The sequence below is a fragment of the Notothenia rossii genome (assembly GCF_949606895.1).
Source record: "Notothenia rossii genome assembly, chromosome: 4".
NCBI lineage: Eukaryota > Metazoa > Chordata > Actinopteri > Perciformes > Nototheniidae > Notothenia > Notothenia rossii.
In genome coordinates this window covers 20143877-20146271 of record NC_136902.1, presented here as the reverse complement: position 1 = coordinate 20146271, position 2395 = coordinate 20143877, and the positions used below count along the sequence as shown (strand labels likewise).

The window sequence follows — 2395 nt, the reverse complement described above, 5'->3', positions numbered from 1 at the left end:
GCTGTTGGTCGGGCCCGCGGAAATGGGCGAGCATAATCTCCTTAATCCAGGGTTTGTGGGACCTTTGGTAAACATCCACACTGGAGACACATTTTACTTTCCGAATTTTAGAGCCTCAGGGGGACAACTGGCGGGGCTACCGTCGCTCTCCTACCCGAGAAGGGACAATGTTTGCTCCCTCCCGTGGAATCCTTCGGAGCCGTGCAATGGATACTCTCAATCCTACTTTGGCAGCCCCGTTTCTATCAACCCCTCTTTCAATCGGTCGTGTGAAATCAGCAGACCCGAAGATGGCAAATGTTATTATAACAACGGCAACGGGAACAGGGAGACCTGTTCAGGTGGCAGCAGCCTCAAACGAGAGGATAGGGCGAGAGACACATCATCATTAACATCTGACCACGGGATGCACAGTGGAATTGGCAACACAGCCGCCTTCTCCAAATACGATTATGGGACCGAGCAGCTCACACAAGATCCGCCATCCTGTCAGTCACTGGAATCCGACTCCAGCTCCTCTCTGCTAAACGAGGGCATCAAGCCTCCATCCACCGACACACAGACCCTGGTGTCACCGGGAAGCCATTCAGGCAACATAGCTGCAGGCGGAGGTGGGTGATCCTTTTTTCGACCAACATTATCACAAACGCATGTTCACAATATGTATTAGAGACTTGCACATATATCACACTTGCGTATACGTCGTGATTAGATCTCGTTATCTTGATGCACAAGTTGCAGCATGATTAGTCTGCAGGGTACTTGCGTGGTGTGCAAACGCCGCTAGGGGTTGCCCTAAAATGCCTCACACACCATGTGGTTGTATACAGTTACAGATAACCTCACCAAACCATAATGCCCACCAGTTTATGAATAAATGATCTGTCCGTTCATTGCATGTCCATCCCTTAAACGAAAAAAATGTGATTCAGGCATATACATGGTTGGTAAATTGTTATACTTTATATAAACAAATTAGCGCTGTGATTTAAAGAGGAGCTGCGCTTTGGTTGACTGCATTGAGTAGAGAGAGTTTTCTTTTTAATGACTCGTAAACAGAATTAATATCTGTCGCTGTGTACTCAAGAGTCATTTAATATGCTCTGAAACTCGCAAATAAGTAGGGGTGTTTGCAAGCAGGCTTAATTATCAGCTTAATGCTACTTTAACTACAACAATAAAAAGTCTTGTGACACAAGTCTTTATATACTCTTACTCTCTAAATAGAGAGCTGAACAATGCACTAAAGTCTCCTATGATAAACAAAATGCATAGAATTGGGACAGAAGTGGTTGCACTGATGCATTTGATATGTCAGATGTGTGAAGGCAGAGACCAAAACAAATCCAGTTTGGCTTTGTGTGGAGGAAGTGACAGCTTCCAGGGGCGTCAGTTCTCTGAATCATAGCATCCCTACATCTGGGATATTTGGCAGGGATCACACTACATTTGCGCTCCCTGAGAAATATTTAGGAATTGCTTTATCTCCATAATGTAATCAGACCTATAGATATCTTTGTTATATTGCCCTCCAGTTTACTGCTCAAGTTAATGTTCAATTCAATTGCAAAGTAAGGCTGTTACCCAAGCTTGGACAACTGACGCCCCCATAGGCTCCTCGTAACCTTGGAGGTGACCGTGATTTTGCAACTGTGGTGACTTAACCGTCTCCCCCTCCTCCTCCTCCTCCCCCCTCTCCTCCAGGTGCCCCATGGTACCCGATGCACACTCGGACCAGAAAGAAGCGCAAACCGTATTCCAAACTTCAGCTAGCTGAGCTAGAAGGTGAATTCATGCTGAATGAGTTCATCACCAGGCAGAGGCGGAGGGAGCTCTCCGACCGTCTGAACCTCACCGACCAACAAGTGAAGATCTGGTTCCAGAACCGCAGGATGAAGAAGAAGAGACTCATGATGAGGGAGCAAGCCTTGGCCTACTTTTAGAGATGCAGCAGAAGGTGAATCGATAGGCAGTAAAAGCCAAGCCTTCTACGTCCCCTTAGGTCTTATTTCAATGCATGCACTCATCTATCCATCTTTTAGATTGCAAACAATTATTACGAAATGTTCTGATATTATTTCTTCTCAAAGGTGCGGGCTGCGTAAATCCACAAACAGCCAATATCTGGCAGTCAAAGCTATAATCTACATGTCTTGAGACTGCCTTCATGTCTGGTATAATCGCACAAAAATATGTACGAATGTGTTATTGGATACATCTCTTGCGTGTCCTGATTGGTCAAGAGATGAGTCACATGCAAACCATGAGAAATATGCTGTCGGGGCAATAGCTCCGTTTCGGATGACAAATTATGAAAACATCCTTTCTGTTACTTTTTTTTTGTCAGAGAAATTAGGAGGAAGGGAGGCCACTTGGTAAAATAAAAATAAAAATA

At 45.0% G+C, this 2395-nt stretch overlaps 1 protein-coding gene across 1 annotated transcript; it reads left to right on the top strand.

Moving 5' to 3' along the window:
• hoxc12a (homeobox C12a) lies at positions 1-2395 on the top strand. Its single transcript, XM_079675812.1, has 2 exons — positions 1-611; positions 1705-2395. The coding sequence occupies exons 1-2, from the start codon at positions 23-25 to the stop codon at positions 1941-1943; spliced, it is 828 nt and encodes a 275-aa protein (XP_079531938.1). The 5' UTR covers positions 1-22; the 3' UTR covers positions 1944-2395.